Here is a 24,243-nt window from a genome sequence, read left to right as displayed (position 1 = left end):
CCGACTGCTGCAGTCAATCACTGGCCACTAACTGATAGAAGAAGAAGCCAGGAGATCGGCAGCAGTATGAAGGATCTGTGGTCTTAGAACAAGCATGAGCTTCATCTCTGCTCATCCCTGGTTGGACTGCTGGAAAAAACCCAAGTACTGTGAATGGCAATTCACAGCAAATGTAGAGGTCAACACTTCATAGAGATAGTCTATAGTCTCCAAGCCTGACACATATTTTCTCGTAAAAGACATCGTACAATGGAGAACACAAGAAGCACAAGGTACAGGTACAAACAGGAGAGAATAGATGTTCCTCTTACATTTTTTTTTTTTTCCAAAACGTTTTTTATTGATTTTTCAAATTTGTAAAAACATGACAAGTATCATTGCAAAAGAAGAACATTCGTCTGACAAAATGTGACATAGAGGTGGGTGATACCCCAATTTGGAGTTCCATGTTGCTGTTTGATTTAAGATAGTATACAGTAACATTAAACCAAAACATAGGTAATGAAATATAATATAACATATGCAATACAATTCGTTAAATCTCTGTGTCGTCCCTGAATGATTTCAATTTTGCTAGCGTGTCTTGGTATTCCCAACCGTCTCGTCTCCCCCTCCCGCCAGAGCCCCCTCCTAGGTGATTCTCAGTTTACCCAGGCTGTCCTGAATATCGCTCAGGATATACCACTCCGAGTGAACAAAAGGTGCCATCAGGTTAATTATTTCTCCCTGTGTGAATTGGCTTTCAATAAAATGTCTCCATCTCACAAAAAACTTGGCTGTCAACCCATCTTTATCCCTCTCCGCTTCTAGTTTTTCCCACTTCAGAAGGTTGTGTAGTTCGCCCACAACCTCCTTTATGGATGGGCCCTCCCTTTGAATCCAGTGTTTTAAGATGCAACGCTTAGCTATCATGGCTATGTCATGCATTATTGCGTATTTCCTCTTTTCCTGCGTGCTCGGTCCTCCTCCTACTCCTCCCTCAAAGGAGTGGAAAATCCACACCATTAAGTCTAGTTTGCTGAAAATTCCCCATGTTGACTGGGCAAATAGTCTGACTTGGTTCCAGAACCTAGCGATTGTCTCACATTCCCATAGCCCATGCAGCATATCCGTTTTTTCTTTTTGACACTTAGGACACCACCTATCCCTACCTGGTATGTTGAAACCTATAATGGCCCTATGTAGAATTCTGAATTGAGTGTCTCTCCATCTCTCATTGGTAATATGTTTCCGCACTTGTACCCATCCTCTCAGTAGATCATCCACCACTTCTTCCCTTCCCAATTGTTTCCCCCACGCTTTTAAAGTCCGACTATCCTCCCGTGAGATAAGCACCCCCCTTAGCGATCGATAAATTTTAGAGACATTTATACTTGTTACATCACATTCCAGTAACTCATCAATCGAACTTCTGTTCAGCTCTCTTCCAACCACACCCAGGTCTCCTATTATTCCATGTTTCAATTGTTCATACTGGATGACATGTGAGCTATTAAGGTTGTACTTATCCAACACTTCCCGACCTGTCATCCACCTCCTGTCCTCCACATTCATAACATCTATCATTCTCCTGACTCCCCTCTCTTTCCATCTAGTAAATAGCTTGTTTTCTCGTCCCAGGGGAAAATTTGGGAATGCCCAGGGGTTCAAGTACTTGGACACTTTCCATGAGAGCCCCAGTTTTTTCCTTACCGACTTCCATGTTAGCATGGTGTCTCGGAATATAATTGAGTTCCTTATGTGCCCTTCAACCCTGGATAGTGGGGAGTGCAGAATGGACGTCAGATCCCACGGTGACGCATATTTAGTTTCCATCGCATGATCTGAGTGCCTACTCGTTCCTCTCACCCAATCAATTACATGCCTCATGATACATACAAGATTATACCCTTGGACATCTGGAAAGTTTAGACCTCCCTCCTCTGCTGACTTCATCAGCGTACGCAGCTTTATTCTGGGTTTCCTTCCCCTCCACAGAAATTCTGTATACGCGGAGTTGAGCTTATTCACATCCTTTAATTTTAGCAATAGCGGGATTGTCTGGAAGGGATACAGCAGCCTAGGAAAGCTCATCATTTTTATCAGGTGGCATCTTGCCAGTAATGGAAGTGGCAGACCTTTCCATCCCTTTAATTGAACTGTAATTTTCCTGATTAGCGGTCCATAATTCAAGTTATAGATTGTTTCCACCGATCTTCCTATATGCACTCCCAGGTATTTAATTGAAGATTGTGCTATAGGAATTCCACATAGACAGCCATCCCTTATTTGTCCCCCCATTGTCCCATGATGCCCCTTTAGGAACATGATCTCGCATTTTTTTTTGTTCAGTTTGAAACCGGAGAATGAGCCAAATTTTTCAATCAAGGCAAGAGTCTGTGGCAAATCCGCACCGGGGTCCCCCATATAAAGTATGATGTCATCAGCAAAAAGCGCTGTCTTTACTTCTGAACCCCTTATCTTGATTCCTTTAAAGCTATTTTGTCCCTGTAGTATTCTTGACAACGGCTCGATTGCCACTTCCTCTTACATTTTGATTGGCACGATTATTTGATTTACCTTTAGGTCCCAGTGGTCCTGGAGGTCCCTGTGGTCCTGGATATCCAGGGATCCCTGCGTATCCTTCAAGAATGGCAAACTTTTCTGATTCCTTAACTCCCATCAGTTTCACATCTGTAGAGAGATAGAAAGCAAAGCTGGTCACTTTTTCTTCATGGGTCTGTTTTAAGCCCACCACACACAATAGGCAGATGTTGGCCGAATGATGGTTTGGTTGATCATTCAGCCAACAGTTATGTCTCCGATTCCCCAGACACAAGAAACACTCCTCCTTATTTTAATGAGAACAAAAGGATCCTTCTCTTCCCCGACATCATCATATGCATTGGACTGTCGGCCGGTAGTTGAGGCTATAGATGAATAGAAATGAAGGAGATCAGAGAAAACTAAAGCAGGTGGTTTGGGCTCTTTATGGTGTTGCCGGCAATTATGCGACCATCTTGGCTTGAACCCTGAAGACACATTTCCAAATTTATGGCACCCTGGTTAATTAATCCCCAACAGGACAATCAAAAAGTAGAATACCTAGAGAAGACAACTCCTTTAAAGAGAGTTATACTAAAGGGGGCTTTACACACGACTACAACATCGCTAATGCGGAGTCGTTGGGGTCACGGAAATTTGTGACGTACATCCGGCCGCATTAGCGATGCCGTTGCGTGTGATACCGATGAGCGATTTTGCATCGTCGCAAAAACGTGCAAAATCGCTGATCGGTGACATGGGGGTCCATTCTCGATTATCGTTACTGCAGCAGTAACGAAGTTGTTCCTCGTTCCTGCAGCAGCACACATCGCTCCGTGTCACGCCGCAGGAGCGAGGAAGCTCTCCTTACCTGCCTCCGGCGGCAATGCGGAAGGAGGAGGTGGGCGGGATGTTACGTCCCGCTCATCTCCGCCCCTCCGCTTCTATTGGGCGGCGGTTCAGTGACGCTGCTGTGACGTCGCTGTGACACTGAACGAACCGCCCCCTTAGAAAGGAGGCGGTTCACCGGTCACAGCGCCGCCGCCGGGCAGGTAAGTAGTGTGACGGGTCTGGGCGATGTTGTGCGCCACGGGCATCGATTTGCCTGTGTCGTACAACCGATGGGGGCGGGTACCCACGCTAGCGATATCGGTACCGATATCGCAGCGTGTAACGTGGGCTTTAGGCTATGTTCACACACTACGTTTTTTTACCCGCATTTTTGGTGCGTTTTTGCTGCAGAAATTTCTTGAGAAATTCTTGTAACCTTTCTGCAGACATTCCCCAGAAAAACCTATGGCAAAAAAAAATTAGCTGTACGCACACTGCATTTTTTTCTTAAGAAAATTCTTTCAGTAGATTTTCTTAAGAAAAAGAATGAGCAGTCGCTTCTTTTCTGCAGCTAACTGCGTTATTCACTCCATTGACTGTAATGTAATCATGAAATAGCGCAGGGAATAACGCAGGTAACAAGTTATGTGCATTATTCCTGCGTTATTCCTGCGTTATTCCCGCGTTATGTCACGTTTTTCGGGACATAATGTTCATCACTGCCTGCGTTTTGCAGGGAAGTGATGTCATAATGACAGGAAGAGGAAGCGGAGCAGAGCATAAACACACACAGATCACACTCCCTGGACGCCGCACGGAAGCACCTCCGTGTGACCTCCATCGGGTGCCCGTGCAGTCTGTATCCCACTCTAGCCCCGCGGCTGCCCGCACAGCAGTGTCAGTGTCTTCCCGCACTGCAGTATCAGCAGCTTCTCACACTGCAGTGCGGGCAGCCGCGGGAATGACGAGTGCTGCTGTCAGGAGGTTAGATGAGATCATTACCTGCTGTGACGATCTCCTGCACTCCTGACGTTAGCGCTGTCACTGCCTTCCATTGCCCGCCGCGTTCCCACGTCACGTCTCGTGGGCGGCCCGAGACTGTTACTAGCGGTGACGTCACAGGCTCCCGCAATTCTTCGCTGAGAACGCGGCAGGCAATGGAAGTCAGTGACAGCGCTGACATCAGCAGTGCAGGAGATCATCACAGCAGGTAATGATCTCATCTATCCTCCTGACAGCAGCGCTCGTCATCCCCTGCAGTGACCTGGGCTGACCTATTGATGTTAGCTCAAATCACTGCATTACTCTCCCAATCAATGGGGAATGTTCTGTTCTTCATTGACTGGGACAGTGACTATGGAATGGATCGTCGTGGGACCCCCTTATTGGATTATGCTGGACCTGGATTTGATTGTTTTTTTCAATAAAATGGTGAAAGAGAGAATGTTTTGGGGAGTGTTTTTTCAAATAAAACTTTTTTTGTTGTCTATTTTTTATTTCTTACTGACTGGGTTGGTGATGTCGGGTATCTGATAGACGCGTGATATCACTAACCCCAGGGCTTGATGCCAGGTGACATTACACATCTGGCATCAACCCCATATATTACCCCGTTTGCCACCGCATCAGGGCAAAGGGATCAGTTGGGGCAAAGCGCCAGGATTGGCACGTCTAATGGATGCGCCACTTCTGGGGCGACTGTGGCCTGCTATTTTTAGGCTGGGGAGTTTCCAATAACGGTGGACCTCCCTAGTCTGAGAATAGCAGACCACAGCTGTCCGCTTTACCTTGGCTGGTGATCCAATTTGGGGGGGACCCCACGTTTTTTGTTTTAAATTATTTATTTAATGTAAAATAACAGCGTGGGGTGCCCTCTGTTTTGGATTACCAGCCAAGGTAAAGCTGCCAGCTGTGGTTTGCAGGCTGCAGCCATCTGCTTTACCCTAGCTGGCTACAAAAGATAGGGGGGACCCCACGTCGGTTTTTTTTTAATTATTTATTTTTTGGCTAAATACAAGGCTAAGCATCCTTTAGTGCCACATGAAAGTCACAAAAGGGTGCCAGCTTAAAATATGCAGGGGGGTGGGACATTATATATGTCTTTCTCATCTATTATCTATCTATCTATCTATTCATCTATCCATCTTTCTCTCTATCTATCCATTATCTATCTGTCTATCCCTCTATCTATCTATCTATCCATTATCTATCCATCTATCTATCTATCTGTCTATCCATTATCTATCTATCTATCCATCTTTCTATCTATCTATTATCTATCTGTCTATCTATCTATCTATTATCTATTATCTATCTGTCTATCTATTATCTATCTATCTATCTATTCATCTATCCATCTTTCTCTCTATCTATCCATTATCTATCTGTCTATCCCTCTATCCCTCTATCTATCCATTATCTATCCCTCTATCTATCCCTCTATCTATCTCTCTATCTATCTATCTATCCCTCTATCCCTCTATCTATCTATCTATCTATCTATTATCTATCTGTCTATCTATCTATCTATTATCTATATTATTTATTGCTGTTAAAGCAGTAAAAATTGCAGGGACCAACCTTCAAAAAACGCACCAAAACGCGGTAAAAACGCATGCGTTTTTCGGTGCGTTATTGGTGTGTTAATTAACGCAGGTGCGCTAATCCTTCACGCTCAAGAAATTTCTTAAGAAATTTCTTGAGAAAAATCCTTTTTCTAGTGTGAACATAGCCTTAAGCCTGATTTACACGCTACGATCTATCGTGCAATTTCATGATCGATCGTACCCGCCCCCGTCGTTTGTGCGTCACGGGCAATTAGTTGCCCGTGGCGCACAAAGTCGTTAACTCCCGTCACACGCACTTACCTGCTGTGCGACGTCGCTGTGGGCGGCGAACATCCACTTCCTGAAGGGGGAGGGACGTTCGGCGTCACAGCGACATCACACAGCCGCCGGCCAATAGAAGCGGAGGGGTGGAGATGAGCGGGACGTAAACATCCCGCCCACCTCCTTCCTTCCGCATAGCCGGCGGGTGCCGCGGGACGGAGGTAAGCTGCTGTTCATCGTTCCCGGGGTGTCACACAGAGCGACGTGTGCTACCCCGGGAACGACGAGCAACCGGCGCCATTTTAATTAAACGAGATTATGAAACCGAGCGACGAGTACACGACTCACGATTTGTGACCGATACTGCGACGCTCGGAGGTGTGACACGATGCCGGATGTGCATCACAAAAACCGTGACCCCGACGATCAATCGCACGGTAGATCGTCTCGTGTAAAGCACCCTTTAGAGTCTAAGAAAATAAAATAAGCTATAAACTTTTTCCAGTTGTTGCATGACTGTCCGTGACTAGTATGAGCCTGGATGGGGACAGTGAAGGTTTCTATTTGGAGATAACAAGGACAGATTATATATGGCGTCTGTCACCACAATATTAATGTGACCGTCACGTACCTGGACAGGTGTCGTCTGCCCGGCCGCAGATAACGGCTGCACCGAGCAGGAGAAGCAGTGCGTTCAGCGGTGAGAGGATCATGGCTCCTTCTCTGATTGATGCTGTCACTTTCTGGCTCAGCCAATTTTATACAACAAATAGAACAAGGGCAATCCTTGACCCCATATACTGGAAAACAAAAAATGGGCGTGTAGTTACCGGTATTTAGAAACTGAGGGATTTAGGCCAACGACCCTTATTGATCTGTCAGGAGATAATAAGACACCAGGAGAACCCAATCTTCTGTTTCTGTCCGATAAGTTGGTGATGCCTTAACAATTCCCAATATTACACGCCAGTCTAAAGGCCGCTTTACACACTGCGATATCGGTCCCGATATCGCTAGCGTGGATACCCGCCCCCATCTGTTGTGCGACACGGGCAAATCGCTGCCCGTGGCGCACAACATCGCCCAGACCCGTCACACTACTTACCTGCCTGGCGGCGTCGCTGTGACCGGCGAACCGCCTCCTTTCTAAGGGGGCGGTTCGTTCAACGTCACAGCGACGTCACAGCAGCGTCACTGAACCGCCGCCCAATAGAAGCGGAGGGGCGGAGATGAGCGGGACGTAACATCCCGCCCACCTCCTCCTTCCGCATTGCCGCCGGCGGCAGGTATGGTGAGCTTCCTCGTTCCTGCGGCGTGACACGGAGCGATGTGTGCTGCCGCAGGAACGAGGAACAACTTCGTTACTGCTGCAGTAACGATATTCGAGAATGGACCCCCATGTCACCGATGAGCGATTTTGCATGTTTTTGCAACGATGCAAAATCGCTCATCGGTATCACACGCAACGGCATCGCTAATGCGTCCGGATGTGCGTCACAAAATCCGTGACCCCAACGACTCCGCATTAGCGATGTCGTAGTGTGTAAAGCCCCCTTTACTTGTATCACATACAGTATATTCACTCCTCAGCATTGAAATTGCGACACCAAGAAGGAAAAGTCATGGAATTATGAAAACCACAGGATGGAGATGATACTGATCTGGAAATAATAAAAAAATGGAAATGACAACAACTCAATTTCTTCAGTGTGATGTATGAGCGCCACATGCAGAAATCCTGGCACTTCCAGCTTTGGCAGTGGTTATTACAGGTTCTGCCGCTGAATGCACTTGGGAAAATCATCAAGATCCTCTGCTGGCAGCTCCTGTGTAATCACCGATCAATGACGTCCCAGATGTGCTCGATGGGAGACAAGATTGGACATGTTGCAGCCAGGAGATCAGGTTTAGGCAATACAGTGACATGGGCAACATTAGGTCTGGCGTCGTCATTTTGAAAGCTTGCTCGTGGGAATCTTTGGAGAAATGGCCACACCACTGATTCCACGACCAAATCAATGTAGCATGGAGCTCTTATTGGAGAAATGGCCACACCACTGATTCCACGACCAAATCAATGTAGCATGGAGCTCTTATTGGAGAAATGGCCACACCACTGATTCCACGACCAAATCAATGTAGCATGGAGCTCTTATTGGAGAAATGGCCACACCACTGATTCCACGACCAAATCAATGTAGCATGGAGCTCTTATTGGAGAAATGGCCACACCACTGATTCCACGACCAAATCAATGTAGCATGGAGCTCTTATTGGAGAAATGGCCACACCACTGATTCCACGACCAAATCAATGTAGCATGGAGCTCTTATTGGAGAAATGGCCACACCACTGATTCCACGACCAAATCAATGTAGCATGGAGCTCTTATTGGAGAAATGGCCACACCACTGATTCCACGACCAAATCAATGTAGCATGGAGCTCTTATTGGAGAAATGGCCACACCACTGATTCCACGACCAAATCAATGTAGCATGGAGCTCTTATTGGAGAAATGGCCACACCACTGATTCCACGACCAAATCAATGTAGCATGGAGCTCTTATTGGAGAAATGGCCACACCACTGATTCCACGACCAAATCAATGTAGCATGGAGCTCTTATTGGAGAAATGGCCACACCACTGATTCCACGACCACATCAATGTAGCATGGAACTCTTAATACACCTGGAGTGAAGACTAGAGTGGTCCGGCTACTGTACATTATGTTAGCCCACAACATAATCCTGGGAGTAGGATCGTTTTGATGTTCCCTTGTAGAAGACCTCTTCACGGCTTTGCCCACGTGGTCTTATCAGATACGAAGAATGGCGTGTAGTGATCAATTCTCCTGCAAGTGAAATCAGACATCACAAATAGAGCCAGAGGCGTAACAGTGTCTACACAAACCATCTAAAGGCATTTGCATGAGGGGCATTGGGCAATGAGCCAGACGTCCAGATACGGATGTCCATTGACCTCAGATCGCCACTCTCAAAGGCCATCATGGTGCAGAGCAAGACAGCACTGGAGGCTGGAATGGAGGTGTGTCCTCTTAGGCGATGAAAAATGGATACAGCTGCACACTAAATGCCAACAATGTATAAGGGAACTCTGGTACTGCATTACTGCTATATGAAAAAATGAGATGTTTATGAATTGGCCAATGCATGTAAGCCCGGAAACCAGCGGCAAGGTAAATCTTAATATTTCGGTTACCCAACTAAAATGCCACTATCTAGGTTAAAAACATCCATGTCTGGGCAGCTAGACTAAAAAATCTAACTTGAAATGCCACTATCTGGATTAACCTTCATGTCTGGGCAGCTAGGACTCCTGGTATAAGGATCATGAACACAGCCTGGTTTATAGGGCCAGGCTGTGTTCACAATCCTTATACCAGGAGTCCTAGCTGCCCAGACATGAAGGTTAGTCCAGGTAGTGGCATTTCAAGTTAGATTTTTTAGTCTAGCTGCCCAGACATGGATGTTTTTAACCTAGATAGTGGCATTTTAGTTGGGATTATTGAGATTTACCTTGCCGCTGGTTTCCGGGCTTACATGCATTGGCCAATTCATAAACTAAAAATCTCATTTTTTCATATAGCAGTAATGCAGTACCAGAGTTCCCTTATACATTGATGGCATTTAGTGTGCAGCTGTATCCATTTTTTATTTGCTATGTTTTTTCAGCTGGCACCTATACACACTTGTAGGATGTGCAGGTCAGTTTTTTTAAATACTCTTAAGGTGGCTTTACACACTACGACATCGCTAATGCGGAGTCGTTGGGGTCACGGATTTTGTGACGCACATCCGGCCGCATTAGCGATGCCGTTGCGTGTGATACCGATGAGCGATTTTGCATCGTCGCAAAAACGTGCAAAATCGCTCATCGGTGACATGGGGGTCCATTCTCGAATATCGTTACTGCAGCAGTAACGAAGTTGTTCCTCGTTCCTGCGGCAGCACACATCGCTCCGTGTCACGTCGCAGGAACGAGGAAGCTCTCCTTACCTGCCGCCGGCGGCAATGCGGAAGGAGGAGGTGGGCGGGATGTTACGTCCCGCTCATCTCCGCCCCTCCGCTTCTATTGGGCGGCGGATCAGTGACGCTGCGGTGACGTCGCTGTGACGCTGAACGAACCGCCCCCTTAGAAAGGAGGCGGTTCACCGGTCACAGCGACGCCGCCGGGCAGGTAAGTCCGTGTGATGGGTCTGGGCGATGTTGTGCGGCACGGGCAGCGATTTGCCCGTGTCGCACAACAGATGGGGGCGGGTACCCACGCTAGCGATATCTGTACCGATATCGCAGCGTGGAAAGTGGGCTTTAGGCGATGAGTCCCACTTTTGTCTTGGACACAATGATAGATTGACATTGATTTGGACAGCAAATGGGCAAAGCCATGAAATGGTCATCTCAAGGGAACATGACAGTGTCCAAAAAGCCAATTTTCATCATGACCGCGCCAGGCCACATGTTGCTGGTGCTACTGTGTGTGTGTGTGTGTGTGTGTGTGTGTGTGTGTGTGTGTGTGTGTGTGTATGTATGTCTGCTAAAGGAATCCGCACCGTCGCATTTACAATCACAATTTTTTTCACACACACCTCATTTGACTCAGGGAACGTCATAGACTATGTTTTGATGGGAAAATTTAACCCCCCGCTTTACAGTTATTTACAGAAAAAAACCTGCTTACATTAAAGTCAATGGAGCTGGGAGCTACAGGTCATTAATAGGAGCTGTGATTGGTTGCTATAGGCAACGGTGGACATTCTTAGTATAAGAAGCTTATGTGTGAGGTAATATTATGTCGGTAGAGACAGACACTCAGAGACACACTTACTGCATCAGTGCGGCAATGTGGCATGGAGGTGATCAGCCTGTGGCATTGCTGAGGTGTTGTGGAAGCCCAGGTTGCTTTGATAGCCGCCTTCAGCTCGTCTGCATTGTTTGCTCTGGTGTCTCTCATGGGTTCTCTATGGAGTTTAGGTCAGGTGAGTTTGCTGGCCTATCAAGCACAGTGATACTGTGGTTAGTAAACCAGGTATTGGTGCTTTTGGCAGTGTGGCAGTGTTTCCATCTCCAGAAAGCTTGTCAGCAGAGGGAAGCCTGAAGTGCTGTACAATGTCCTGGTAGACGGCTGCGCTGACTTTGGTCTTGATAAAACACAGTGGAGCTACACCAGCAGATGACATGGGCTCAAACCATCACTGATTGTGGAGACTTCACACCAGACCCCAGCAGCTTGGATTGTGGCCTCCACTCTTCCTCCAGACTCTGGGACCGCGATTTCCAAATGAAATGCAAAATTTACTTTCATCTGAAAACAGCACCTGGGACCCTGAGAACAGTCCAGTGCTTTTTCTCCTTGGCCCAGGTAAGACGCTTCTGGCGTTGTCTATTGGTCATGAGTGGTGACACAAGGAATGTGACACTTGTATCCCATGTCCTGGATATGTCTGTGTGTGGTGGCTCTTGAAGCACTGACTTCCGCAGCGTCCACTCCTGATGAATCTCCCCCAAATTTTTGAATGGCCTTTTCTTAACAATCCTATCGAGGCTGCAGTTATCCCTGGTGCTTGTGCACCTTTTTCTACCACACTTTTTCCTTCCTCTCAACTCTCCATTAATATGCTTGGATACAGCACTCTGAACAGCCAGCTTCTTTAGTAATGACCTTTTGTGGCTTATCCTCCTTGTGGAGTGTGTCAATGACTGCCTTCTGGACATCTGTCAAGTCAGCAGTCTTCCCCATGATTGTGTAGCCTACTGAACCAGACTAAGGGACCATTTTAAATGCTTAGAAAGACTTTGCAGGTAATTTGTGGTAATTGTAATTTTCTGAGATAATGGCTTTTGGGTTTTCATTGGCTGTAAGCCATAATCATCAACATTAACAGAAATAAACACGTGAAATAGATTCCTCTGTGTGTAATGACTCTATCTAATATATAAAGCTGAATGTGTGTATGTATATATGTGTGTATGTCCGGGATTGGCATCCGCACCGTCGCAGCTACAGCCACAAAATTTTGCACACTCACACTTCTGGACCCCGAGAGCGTCATAGGCTATGTTTTGAGGGGAAATTTTAACCCCGCTCTTTACAGTTATTCACCAAAAAACCTGCCTCCATTAAAGCGAATGGAGCTGGGAGCCACAGTGCAGCCAGAACTTCAGAAGAATGCGCATCCACGACCTTATATGGAATGTTGGCGTGTCACAATGCAGCCAGGGAAAGAGACAGACACAGACAGGGCCAGGGCCAGACACAGACAGGGTAAGAAACAGACATAGACAGGGTAAGAGACAGACACAAAGAGACAGACACAGACAAAGAGACAGACTGACAGGGAAAGAGACAGACAGGGAAAGAGAGAGACAGGTTAAGAGACAGACACAGACAGGTAAAGAGACAGACACAGACAAAAAGACAGACACAGGGAAACAGACAGACAGGGAAAGAGAGGGAAAGAGACAGACAGGGAAAGAGACAGACAGGGAAAGTGACAGAGATAGATAGACAAGGATAGAGATAGATAGACAGACAGGGAAAGAGATTGAGACAGACGGAGAAAGAGACAGTCAGAGACAGACAGGGAAAGAGAGAGAGAAAGAGACAGACAGATAAAGATAGAGAGAGAGACAGAGAGATATATACAGAGGGGGAGACAGACAGAGAATGGGAGAGAAACAGAGACAGTTACTATCCCGGGCGTGATAGACAGACAAGGATAGAGATAGATAAACAGACAGACAGGGAAAGAGATTGAGACAGACGGAGAAAGAGACAGTCAGAGACAGACAGGGAAAGACAGACAGACAAAGAGATAGAGAGAGAGAGACAGGGAAAGAGACAGACAGATAGAGAGAGAAAGATAGAGAGACAGAGAGATATATACAGAGGGGGAGACAGACAGAGAATGGGAGAGAAACAGAGACAGTTACTATCCCGGGCGTGATAGACAGACAAGGATAGAGATAGATAAACAGACAGACAGGGAAAGAGATTGAGACAGACGGAGAAAGAGACAGTCAGAGACAGACAGGGAAAGACAGACAGACAAAGAGATAGAGAGAGAGACAGGGAAAGAGACAGACAGATAGAGAGAGAAAGATAGAGAGACAGAGAGATATATACAGAGGGGGAGACAGACAGAGAATGGGAGGGAAACAGAGAGACAGTTACTATCCCGGGCGTTAATATATTCTATCTATACATTCTATCCCGGGAATGTTAATACATTCTATTTTGTTAACAGCCGTTATTGACCCGGGCGAAGCCGGGTAGTACAGCTAGTATAATATATAGGAATAGATCCCTCTGTGTGTAATGACTCTATATAATATATAGGAATAGATCCCCCTGTGTGTAATGACTCTATATAATATATAGGAATAGATCCCTCTGTGTGTAATGACTCTATATAATATATAGGAATAGATCCCCCTGTGTGTAATGACTCTATATAATATATAGGAATAGATCCCTCTGTGTGTAATGACTCTATATAATATATAGGAATAGATCCCTCTGTGTGTAATGACTCTATATAATATATAGGAATAGATCCCACTGTGTGTAATGACTATATAATATATAGGAATAGATTCCTCTGGGTGTAATGACTCTATATAATATATAGGAATAGATCCCTCTGTGTGTAATGACTCTATATAATATATAGGAATAGATCCCTCTGTGTGTAATGACTCTATATAATATATAGGAATAGATCCCTCTGTGTGTAATGACTCTATATAATATATAGGAATAGATCCCTCTGTGTATAATGACTCTATATAATATATAGGAATAGATCCCTCTGTGTGTAATGACTCTATATAATATATAGGAATAGATCCCTCTGTGTGTAATGACTCTATATAATATATGCGTTTCCCCTTTTGTATTGAATTACTGAAATAAATTAACTTTTTGATGATATTCTATTTTATTGACATGCACTTGTATATTTGCCTTTATTCTTGGCAGCCTTCCCTGCGGTCCTGTCCTTTGTACTGCTTCAGCTTTCGGATTCCTGTAAATCACTGGATTTCTTTCAGTAACTGGTTGGCACGGTGGCTCAGTGGTTAGCACTGCAGTATTGCAGCGCTGTTGTCCTGGATTAAAATCCCACCAAGGACAACATCTTCAGGCAGTTTGCATGTTCTCCCTGTGTTTGCGTGGGTTTCCTCTGGGTTTTCTGTTTTTCCTCCCATACTCCAAAGACAATACTGATAGAGATTTTAGATTGTGACAGTTTTGCCAATGTATGTAAAGCGTTGTGGAATTAATAACGATATAAAAATTTAATAAATATTAATATTATATATTATTAAAACTGTAGGATGGGTGACCCTATGCACCTTCCCACCTATGAGTACCCAATGAATGTAGAGAAGGACAAGCTAGTCTAGCAAAAGAAAATAATTCATGGCACTGACCTATCTGCCTTTAAGCCATAAAAACCCTCCTTATTTTGTACTTGGTGCCTTAAGAAACCACCACGCATGGTGTGAAACAATCGTAGGCTATCTGTGCTGTTCGTTATACCACTGCTGTTTGTGTACGAAACAAAGAGAACTTTATTGGATCAACAGCAGATGTGTGTGTGTATACAGTCATGGCCAAAAGTTTTGAGAATGCTACAAATATTAATTTTTACAAAGTCTACTGCTTCAGTTTTTCTAATGGCAATTTGCATATACTCCAGAATGTCATAAAGAGTGATCAGCTTAAGAGCAATTACTCGCAAAGTCAATATTTGCCAAGAAAATGAACTTTAACCCCCAAAACACATTTCAACATCATTGCATTTCTGCCTTAAAAGGAGCAGCTAACATTGTTTTAGTGATTGTTCCATTAACACAGGTGTGGGTGTTGATGAGGACAGGGCTGGCGATCAATCAGTCATGATTAAGTAAGAATGACACCACTGGACACTTTAAAAGGAGGCTGGTGCTTGGTATCATTGTTTCTCTTCAGTTAACCATGGTTATCTCTAAAGAAACACGTGCAGCCATCATTGCCCTGCACAAAAATGGCCTAACAGGGAAGAGTATCGCAGCAACAAAGATTGCACCTCAGTCAACAATCTATCGCATCATCAAGAACTTCAAGGAGAGAGCTTCCATTGTTGCCAAAAAGGCTCCAGGGCACCCAAGAAAGACCAGCAAGCGCCAGGACCGTATCTTAAAACTGTTTCAGCTGCGGGATCGGACTACCAGCAGTGGCGAGCTAGCGCAGCAATGGCAGCAGGCTGGTGTGAGGGCTTCTGCACGCACTGTGAGGCGGAGACTGCTGGAGCAAGGCCTGGTTTCAAGGAGGGCAGCAAAGAAGCCACTTCTCTCCAGATAAAACTTCAGGGACCGACTGATATTCTGCAGAAGGTTCAGGGAGTGGACTGCTGAGGACTGGGGTAAAGTCATTTTCTCAGATGAATCCCCTTTTCGATTGTTTGGGACATCTGGAAAACAGTTTATTAGGAGAAGAGGTGACGCTACCTCCAGTCTTGTCTCATGCCAACTGTTAAGCATCCGGAAACCATTCATGTGTGGGGTTGCTTCTCAGCCAAGGGACTCGCACCACTCACAGTCTTGCCTAAAAACACCGCCATGAATAAAGAATGGCACCAGAATGTCCTCCAAGAGCAACTTCTCCAACCGTCCAAGAGCAGTTTGGCGCCCAACAATGCCTTTTCCAGCATGATGGAGCACCTTGCCATAAAGCAAAGGGGATCACTAAATGGCTCAGGGAACAAAACATAGAGATTTTGGGTCCATGGCCTGGAAACTCCCCAGATCTTAATCCCATTGAGAACTTGTGGGCAATCATCAAGAGACGGGTGGACAAACAAAAACCAACAAAGTCTGGCAAAATGCAAGCATTGCTTATGTAAGAATGGACAGCGATCAGTCAGGATTTGCTCCAGAAGATGATTGAGAGCAGCCCGGGAGAATTGCAGAGGTCCTGAAGAAGGGTCATCACTGCAAATATTGACTTGCTGCATTAACTCATTCTAACTGTCAATAGAACCTTTTGGTCCTCATAATATGATTGCAATTATATTTCTGTATGTGATGTAAACATCAGAAAAACACAATTAACAACCAGAGGGAACAGATCATGTGAAAATAGCATTGTGGTGTCATTCTCAAAACTTTTGGCCATGACTGTAGATTGTTTTCTACTTCTGAAATTGAATATTGCATCTCCTTTGTGTATCCAGCATAGCCCTATTGAAGCTTTGTGCCAGCAAGAACAATTGAGTAGTGCTGACCAGTTGATGTTTTGAAGAAAATGACAAGTTATCTTTTGGGATCAAAGCTACTAAAGAGAGACAAAAGAGAGACAATAGTGTACTAAAGAGAGACAAACGTATTCCGTTTTGCTCTTATGTTATTCTCACTACTCCCCTAAGTGTTCTGCTTTTTATTTCTTTTAAATCCGCTATATGGTTCCAGATATGTAGGCCTTTTTCTTTAGAAGTAGTTTTTGTTGTCTTTACAAGGGGCGTGGCTCACAGGATCCTCTGGGGCGTGACTTGAGGCTCCTCTGGGGCATTACCATGTGGGCCACACCCCCTTGTTAAGACCATAAAAATCAGCAGTAAATAAATAAGGCTCAAATCTCTGGTGCCGTATGGAAGATTAAAAAAAAAAAAAAAAAAAGTGGAATAATCAGGGGAGCATTGTGAATAAAATAGGATAAAAAAGTGGTCTCTTTTAACCTAGTGACAGGTTCTGTTTAAAAAATATTACCTATACCAGACAACACCCAAAAGAAGGACTGTATCTATAGAGTGTGAATAAATGTCTAGCTCTGAGACTCCAATGATGTACATTGCAACTAGTGATGAGCGACGTACACTGACTATTGTACGTTGTATTAAATTGTCAGATCTTCAGTGTTGTCCCATGAAAAGATATAAAAATGTATACAAAAATTTGACTCACTTTTGTGATATATTGTATATATATATATACACAGTGGAACCTCGGTTTACAAGTAACCCGGTTTGTAAGCATTTCGCTATACGAGCAAAGCTTGCTGTAAATTTGTAACTCAGTTTACGAGCAAGCTTTTCCGTACGAGCAAATACTCACCGCACACACTTCCGGTTCCGTACATCCACCGCGCTCTAAACCGCTCTTGCAGTCCGCACAAAAAAAACGCACACACACACATTATGCTCACCTTACCTTCCGTACCATCGCCGGCCTCCCGGTTCTTGTAGTTCACCGGTACAGGATGTGTATCAGGTAACCATCGCGACGATGGAGGAACTTCCACTATCAGCCGCTACTCAAAGGCAGCGCACTGGCCGATCAAAGGCAAGCGGCTCCTGCCTTTGACGGCAGCGCTCTGGCAGCGGAAGTTCCTCTATCGTCGCGATGGTTACCCGGTACACATTCTGTGCCGGTGAACTACAAGAACCGGGAGGCTGGCGATGGAATGGAAGGTAAGGTGAGCATAATGTGTGTGTGTGTTTGTGCATGTCTGGAATGGCACAGTAGGGGACCAAGATGGGACATTGAACAAGTTGTGGAACGATTTGTCTGAGCTTGCATTATTTCCCTTTTGAAATTTTGATTTGCTAGACGAGTAACTTGGTTTACAAGCACACTCCCAGAACGGATTGTTCTCGTAAACCAAGGTTCCACTATATATATATATATATATATATATATATATATATATATTATATAATATATATATATAATATATAATATATATATATATATATATATATAATATATCTGGAGATTGACTTGTAACTAGTGATAGGCGGACTCGCAGAGAACCGGGACCAGCGGACCTAACCGGATTTTAAAAACAAATCTGGTTCTTGTCCAGAATTGATCATGGATATCTGGCAGAATGCCAGTGCCCATATGAGTCTATGAAGACCAGAATCTGGCGATTAAAAGTGGTGGTAGCACTAGAAGGGATAGGAGCAGGTATATTTACTGAGGCTCCGGCGTGGCTGTACACTGCTCTCGCGGCCACCAATTCACTTCCTGGGCCACTCTTTAGGCTCATGCATATGCACTGCTTTCCACGCACATCAGTGTCTGTGATTGGTTGCAGTCAGACGCGTCCAAAGTCTTTGTGACAGCATCTGACTGCTTCCAATCACAGATGCTATGTGCATCTATCGTGGTATAAAAATAAATAAATAAAAATTGGCCTAGCGTACCCCCATATTATGATATCCAGCACAGATAAAGCATGGGGCTACAAGCTGTAGCCCCCAGCCGTGTGCTTATTTGGGGGTCAGGATTGTAACTGCGTGTCTTGTGTCTAGAGACAGGCTCAGGGCTAGCTTTTCTTTACCATCTAAGGCCATGCACAGTACTGTAAATGTGTTTTTTCCTTTGTGCATACTAGGGGTTAACACCTTTTTCTGGTGTAGCAGCAGACCTGCTCAACTGTCAGCGGTTGATCTCTTCCGGCCTGGATATAAGCCCTCTGCTTCCTGCAGAGGGTGCTGGTTATTCAATTCAGTTTGGAGCTAACCTGCAGTGTGAGGTGTTGCTTTCTACTGCTGCCGTTTGTTGGTTTTGTGAGAGAGTTCCCTGTGTGTTCCATTTCCCTGTTACTTTGTTAACCCTCCTGGTACACCTTTTTGTAGTTCCCTTGTGTGGGTCTTTGGTTTGCGTCTGTTTCAGTTATACCCCCTGTTTGTTATTATTTGTTGGTGGGGTTTTTGGGGATCTCTGTCCCAGTCTGTCCCCTTGGGTGGTGGATGTGGAGGGAACATCACCATCAGGGCCAGGACAGGAGATAGGGAGAGGTTGGGGGCTCAGATGTCGCCACCTTTAAGCGCAATTCTGGGTTGTGGGTCAGCCTAGGGTACCACCTAGCTTGAGGGTAAGCGCAAGGCCCCCTGTCCACACTCTCTCCAAAGCTGTCACATCCCCTTTCGTAACATCTTGGCGGTGTATCAAAATAAGAGGAATCGCTTGCAGTTTTTTTTTTTTTAAATTATTTAAAGAAATAATTTAAAAAAAGACGTGTGGTCCCACCCCAATTTTGATACCCATGATAGCCATGAAAAAGCCAAAGAACCTTCAGCCGCCCAAAATTATTGCATCCATTAGATGCCACAATCTCAGCACTTTACCTGGCTCTTCCCGATTGCCCTGGTGCGGTGGCAATCAGGGTAATAAGGGGATAATCAGAGCTCACAGCTGTCACTAAGACCTAGATTTGTAATAGGGAGGGTCTATGAGACCCCCCCATTACTAATTGAAAGTGAAAGTAAATAAACACAAACGCCAAAAAAATCTTTTATTTGCCACATATTTCAAAGATGAGATCGACAAAACAAGGCGTCTTTTCTGCTCAACCACCTTAACCCCTTCATATAACAGACCACTGCTCCTCCCCAACCTCAACACAATGCTTATACTAGCCTTAACCAATCTTTTCAACCTATCTTTAACCTTTGGTACCTTCCCTTCTGCTTTAAAACATGCAACAGTCACACCCATCCTAAAGAAATCTTCCCTTCGATCCGACCTCTATTACAAGCTATCGCCCCATATCGCTGCTCCCGTTCACTTCCAAACTCCTCAAACAGAACGTCCATGCAGAACTTTCCTCCGACCTCTCCTCTAACTCTCTCTTTGACAATCTACAATCCGGCTTCCGTCCACACCACTTTACTGAAACTGCCCTGACTAAAATCCGAAAGAACTTACTCATTGCCAAAGCTAACAGCCACTTCTCTATACTCCTCCTTCTAGACCTGTCCTCAGCCTTTGACACTGTTGACCACTCCCTGCTACTACAGATCCTCTCTTCCCTTGGTGTCAGATATCTCGCCCTCTCTTAGATCTCTTCATATCTTTCCAACCGCACTTTCAGTGTCTCCCACTCCCACACAACCTCTTCATCCCGCCATCTCTCTGTTGGCGTCCCTCAAGGCTCAGTCCTGGTACCCTTACTCTTCTCCATCTATACATTTGGCCCGGGACAATGCATAAAGTCGCATAGCTTTCAGTACCATCTATACGATGATGACACTCAGATCTACCTCTCAGGCCCAGATGTCACAACTCTACTGTCCAGAATCCCAGAGTGTCTATTGGCCATATCCTCCTTCTTCTCCTCTCGCTTCCTAAAGCTCAATGTGGCCAAAACTGAACTAATCATCTTTCCTCCATCTCACCTATGTTCCCTACTTGATCTATCTATTACAATAAATAACATCACGCTCTCGCCAGTACCCAAAGTTCTGTGCTTCTGAGTAAAACTCGACTCTGCCTTGTCCTTCATACCATACATCCAATCCCTCACCACCTCCTGCCATCTTCAACTCAAAAATATTTCCAAAATCCGTCCTTTCTTCAATTCCCAATCCACAAAAATGCAAGTGCTGTGAGGGAATGGTCAGCCATGTTGTACTGGACAGACATGTTGTGCTCAGCAGACATAAGCAGACATGTTCTACTCAGATCCTAGGACAATTCGCGCAGACCAGCTTTGCAGCTAATGATATACACAAGTGAAAGTTCTCCCCAAAATGACCTCATTGTCATTTAGTAAGAATAGAGAAAAGCCATAACTGGAACAGCCTCAGGGCTATGAGACTAAATATGTGGTATTAAATGGTAGCAAATAGTGAATATAGTGAGTTAATACAAGAACCAGGACCATAGGCCTGTCAATATTGAAGAATTGTGGAAGCATACTGAGAGCCGTGATGTGATTAATACTGTTAGTTGAGATTTATGGTTTATGTATTGGAATTACAGTCATATGAAAACGTTTTGGCACCCCTATTAATATTAATTAATTAACAATTTGGGTTTTTGCAGCAGCTATTTCAGTTTCATATATCTAATATCTGATGGACTCAGTAATATTTCTGGATTGAAATGAGGTTTATTGTACTAACAGAAAATGTGCGATCTGCATTTAAACAAGATTTGACAGGTGCATAAGTATGGGCACCTCAATATAAAAGTGACATTAATATTTTGTAGATCCTCCAGTCGCTTCCTGTAGCTTTTAATGAGTTCCTGGATCCTGGATGAAGGTAGATTTGACTATTCCTGTTTACAAAACAATTCCAGTTCAGTTATGTTTGATGGTCGCCGAGCATGGACAGCCGCTTCACATCATCCCACAGATGTTCAATGATATTCAGGTCTGGGGACTGGGATGGCCATTCCAGAACATTGCAATTGTTCCTCTGCATGAATGCCTGAGTAGATTTGGAGCGGTGTTTTGGATCATTGTCTTGCTGAAATATCCATCCCCTGCGTAACTTCAACCTCGTCACTGATTCTTGCACATTATTGTCAAGAATATGCTGATACCGAGTTGAATCCATGCGACCCTCAACTTTAACAAGATTCCCGGTGCCGGCATTGGCCACACAGCCCCAAAGCATGATGGAACCTCCACCAAATTTTACTGTGGGTAGCAAGTGCTTTTCTTGGAATGCTGTGTTATTTTGCCTCCATGCATAACGCCTTTTTGTATGACCAAACAACTCAATCTTTGTTTCATCAGTCCACAGGACCTTCTTCCAAAATGTAACTGGCTTGTCCAAATGTGCTTTTGCATACCTCAGGTGACTGTTTGTGGCGTGCTTGCAGAAACGGCTTCTTTCGCATCACTCTCCCATACAGCTTCTCCTTGTGCAAAGTGCGCTGTATTGTTGACCAATGCACATTGACATCATCTGCAGCAAGATGATGCTGCAAGTCTTTGGAGGTGGTCTGTGGATTGTCCTTGACTGTTCTCACCATTCTTCTTCTCTGCCTTTCTGATATTTTTCTTGGCCTGCCACTTCTGGGCTTAACAAGAACTGTACCTGTGTTCTTCCATTTCCTTACCATGTTCCTCACAGTGGAAACTGACAGTTTAAATCTCTGAGACAACTTTTTGTACCTTCCCCTGAACTACTATGTTGAATAATCTTTGTTTTCAGACCATTTGAGAGTTGTTTTGAGGAGCCCATGATGCCACTCTTCATAGGAGATTCAAATAGGAGAACAACTTGCAAGTGGCCATCTTAAATACCTTTTCTCATGATTGCATACACCTGCCTATGAAGTGCAAAGCTCAATGAGGTTACAAAACCAATTTAGTGCTTCAGTAAGTCAGTAAAAAGTAGTTATCAGTGTTCAAATCAAGAAATTGATAAGGGTGCCCATACTTTTGCACCGGTCAAATTTTGTTTAAATGCAGATTGCACATTTTCTGTTAGTACAATAAACCTCATTTCAATCCAGAAATATTCCTCAGTCCATCAGTTATTAGATATGACACTGAAATAGCTGCTGCAAAAACCCAAATTGTTATAAAGAAAAAAGGTTAACATTAATAGGGGTGTCCGGCAGAGATGATAGCCAGAAATGTTGCTCCTCTCTTAACACACTTCGGGGAAAAATTTAATAGGTGGAGTCAGCTTCCTCTTTCGGTGGCGGGAAGGATTAATCTTCTTAAAATGATAGTACAACCGAAGTGTCTTTATATCACCCAACATATATTTGTACAGATTCCCCGCTCCTTTTTTCGCTCCATGGACTCGTTAATGATTACCTTTGTCTGGGGCTCTTCTAGGTCTAAGATCCAATTGGCCAAACTGCAGAGGCCCAAGGATCTGGGGTGTATGGCCCTCCCGGACCTATATTTATACTATTTAGCTGGACAATTGAAATATCTGGGTCCCTGGACATTACCTGGCGTGAGGGGCTACCCCGAGGGATATCTGGCGGAATTCACGGGTATGGATCTCCTATGGCCCCTATTGTTGGATTATAAGAAAGCCCCTGAGGGCCGAATCCTCCCAATTCACAAACTGGGTGCCAGGATTTGGAAGGAAGCTAAATCCATTTTTGGATTCCAGGATGTCCCAATTGAAACCCCCTTGTGGGGTAACTTGGACCTCCCGCATTTCTGTGGATTACCGAGCTTTGGGGAGTGGAGGAATCGTGGAATAGTCTCTCTGAGCTCAATAGTCCGTCCGTGATAGTGAGCTCCGCCCTTTTGCGCAGCTGCAGGTTGAATATGAGTTGCCGGACTCTCATAGGTTCCAGTACCTCCAGGTCAGACATGCTTTTCGGGCTCAATTCTCTGGTCATGGGGCTAGATTCTCTTCATTCCCGATAATTGGAAATATTAGATCTCAGGGCCCTGGGGGTCTAATCTCCAACTTATACTCATCTCTTATCCGGGCCAAGCCCATAAACAATCCTCTCTCAGTGCTGGGGAAATGGAGGGCCAAGATCCCAGAGTTAGATGATATAGCTTCGGACAATATTGTCGAATCCCACACCTTGGTGTCTCCTGCAATTAACAATAGACTAATTCAATTATTCCTTATCCACCAGAGCTATATCACTCCAGTGAGACTAAAGCTGGGGTCTCACTTAGCGACGACGACAACGACGTCGCTGCTACGTCACCATTTTCTGTGACGTAACAGCGACCATAGATGATCGCTAGAAAGCTCTCAAACATGATATATAAAGCAGCGACGGAGCGGCGATCATAGCGACGTCGACGGTCGTTGTGTGGTTTCAGACAGAAAAAAACACAAAGAACTATATCAAAAAAACACACCTAGGGGGCGTGGCCTGCTTGCTAATGGCACCGGTCACCTAGCTGCTGAGCTCCAGCCACCTCGACTCCTAACCGGCTCACTGCGGCTCACCAGTGGCACCAATCTCTCTGCACACGGGGGGAAAGTGCAGCGGAGGTACCCAGGAACGTGGCATGCCAAGGGGAAAGTCCCAGAAGAAGCCGTCCCCGGCGAAAGTTACAGACTTCTTCTCCAGCACGGGACGAGGGAAAATGGCAGCAGCATCCTCCTCCACAGCTTCCTCACGCTCATCCAGGAGGGGATCCACAGCAGGCCCAGACTTGGACACAGACGCTGCAGATATACCGCTTACCAAAGGTACCATGCAGAAACTGCTCAGTGCCCTCCGCTCATCACTGCAGCAGGATTGGAAAGATATGGTGGCTGAGCTGAGGGGAGATATCACTGCCATAGGCAGTCGCACAGCACACATTGAAACTAAAATGCAG

At 45.1% G+C, this 24,243-nt stretch overlaps 2 protein-coding genes across 3 annotated transcripts in view; one reads left to right on the top strand and one right to left on the bottom strand.

Moving 5' to 3' along the window:
• The window catches only part of LOC142251916 (ficolin-1-B-like), a 35,123-nt gene extending 28,228 nt beyond the window's left edge, over nucleotides 1-6,895 (bottom strand). The window contains exons 1-2 of the mRNA XM_075324966.1: nucleotides 6,814-6,895; nucleotides 2,560-2,673 (exon numbers count right to left, since the gene is read on the bottom strand). Coding sequence (XP_075181081.1) covers nucleotides 2,560-2,673; nucleotides 6,814-6,895 — 196 coding nt within the window. The remainder of the gene's footprint in view (nucleotides 1-2,559; nucleotides 2,674-6,813) is intronic.
• Nucleotides 1-24,243, top strand: part of LOC142251627 (ficolin-1-like) — a 293,970-nt gene that overhangs the window by 49,115 nt on the left and 220,612 nt on the right. The gene's annotated exons all lie outside the window — the stretch shown is intronic.

The sequence above is a fragment of the Anomaloglossus baeobatrachus genome, chromosome 9, assembly GCF_048569485.1.
Source record: "Anomaloglossus baeobatrachus isolate aAnoBae1 chromosome 9, aAnoBae1.hap1, whole genome shotgun sequence".
In the NCBI taxonomy this organism is placed as follows: domain Eukaryota; kingdom Metazoa; phylum Chordata; class Amphibia; order Anura; family Aromobatidae; genus Anomaloglossus; species Anomaloglossus baeobatrachus.
The sequence above is the reverse complement of the archived record's forward strand: the minus strand, read 5'-3'. Positions and strand labels throughout refer to the sequence as shown.